At 38.2% G+C, this 2,006-nt stretch overlaps 1 protein-coding gene across 1 annotated transcript; it reads left to right on the top strand.

Moving 5' to 3' along the window:
- Window positions 1-654: 654 nt before the first annotated feature.
- On the top strand, window positions 655-1,746 carry LOC140797817 (protein LURP-one-related 6). Its single transcript, XM_073151490.1, has 3 exons — window positions 655-1,056; window positions 1,139-1,381; window positions 1,455-1,746. Exons 1-3 carry the CDS (start codon window positions 829-831, stop codon window positions 1,584-1,586), a joined length of 603 nt encoding a protein of 200 aa, XP_073007591.1. The 5' UTR covers window positions 655-828; the 3' UTR covers window positions 1,587-1,746.
- The last annotated feature ends 260 nt before the right edge of the window (window positions 1,747-2,006 follow it).

Below are 2,006 nucleotides of genomic sequence, written 5' to 3'. Positions count from 1 at the left end.
TAATTGCATAATACGGTTGAGAAGTCGGCATGGGGATATCAGCAGCTAGAAGCACTTCCTACTTAGTTACTTTTTTCTAATATAACTTGTTTTAGAATAATTTTTGTCCACAACACTAGAAAATATTGTCAACCATGCTCTGCAATACGTTGTTGTCTTTATTCTTTAGGTAACCAATCCAGAAATCAGTTAACTCTTTATGTATTCAGAATTTTGGCACTTCCTAGCGAAAATATGATATTAAAACTTGTTTAACTTTTCCTCTGATTTCATAGACTAGTGAAAGAACTTTATACACATGGTCTATAACAGCTAGAGTGGTCCTATCTAGTTTCAATCATCAGTTTTATCTCTATGAAGGCAATAGAAGGTTATAATGACTTCCACAGAGGTGATTCAAGAAGACAAAGGGCCCTACAAAATTGTATGTAAGTCGTAAAGCTTATGATAGTGGTTCTTTTTAAGAACAATTAGCAAGTTGATACCTCCAAGCAATTTCATTCAAAGATGCTGTTCTGTGAAAGTAGACATATTCCCTTTAGGCCCTTAATTTCCGCAGGATCTTTTACTTTATATGGACTTCCTCAACTTGTGTGAGGAAAAGCGTTACCCAACTCTACATGCTGGGATAGCCAACGAGGCTACGAGTTTTTTACACTCAAACTATTTTTCAAACCTTTGCAACTGCTCTGCATGCACTTTACTTGTTAGACTGGTTATTGATCTCTTTTGGTAGGCAATAAGCCAACCGTTTGCATTGTTCATCCTTTATATTCATCCTCTATAAGAGAGACGTGAAGGGTACTTGATCTTGCATAATTGAGTAGTATGGGTGGATCTGCAAGTCCTATTGTTAGCAAGATCTTCTGTTCGTCGTCCGCAGCCTCATTGATGATTAGGAAGAGACCTGTCATTGTAAATGGCGGCGGTTTTGTGGTCACTGATTCCAGCCAGAAGATAATTTTCTTTGTTGACGGTTGTGGAATGCTCGGAGCCAAAGGAGAGTTGATGGTGAAAGATGGAGATGGAGCATCGATACTCTTCATTCGTAAAAAGGTAACCTGATTCTCTGAGAAGCATGTAATGCATATAACTATATGTTGGTATTCAATGAATTTTATTCTTTTTTCCATGCTAGGGAGGAGTTGTCCAAGCTCTGAGTACTCACAATAGATGGAATGGCTACTCAAAGGATTACCAGGAGGCCAACAAGTTAATCTTTAGCTTCAGTGAACCAAAACCGTGTTTCGCAGCAAGAAGTGCAATCAGGATTCGGGTCGAACCTAGGAGCCGCAACAAAGATTGGGACTTCGAGGTGAATGGGTCCTTCGCTGACAAAATTTGTACCATCATTGATCACAGCAGAAACGTTGTAGCTCAGGTATGACACACTTGAAAAACCTTTAGATAGGGAGGTTGAGGTAATAGCTTGTGTTGTCTTCCTTCTGTGATAGGTAGGAGTGAAGGAGTTGATTGGCAGCAAGGACTTTTACCATGTGGTTGTGCAACCAGGCTATGACCAAGCATTTGTTGTTGGTGTTATTGCAGTTCTTGACAATATACATGGGGAATCCACCAGATGCTAATGCTTGATTTCAGTTGTAGGAATGCAACCTCTGTACGTAGTGGAATATAATATAACGTGTGACTTTGTTTGAACTCTGTACATTAGTTCTTATTAATCCCTGTAACTCTATTTAAGGGTTTAAGTTTCGATGGAATGAGTATTCCTTGTTGTTAGCATAACTGACTTTTCTGTAGTTGGAGTAAGCAGATACCCTTATCAACACAATTGCAAGTAGGAGTCATGTTTGGTGGTTAAAAAACTGTTATCTGATAATTAGTTTCATCATTAGGTTGCTTTTGATTTCTTGATCATATATATAATTTGATGATTATAAAGCCATACTGTCTGATGTAGATGGTTTAAAGAGCAAAAGCTGGCAAAGAATAAGAAATATAATAGCACTTGCAGGATTGGCCACTTTTAGGTTTCAGGATACTTC

Source organism: Typha latifolia, chromosome 1 (genome assembly GCF_019914945.1).
Source record: "Typha latifolia isolate L0001 chromosome 1, TyphaL0001v2, whole genome shotgun sequence".
NCBI classification, from domain to species: domain Eukaryota; kingdom Viridiplantae; phylum Streptophyta; class Magnoliopsida; order Poales; family Typhaceae; genus Typha; species Typha latifolia.
This window is presented reverse-complemented; position numbering and strand designations above follow the sequence as displayed.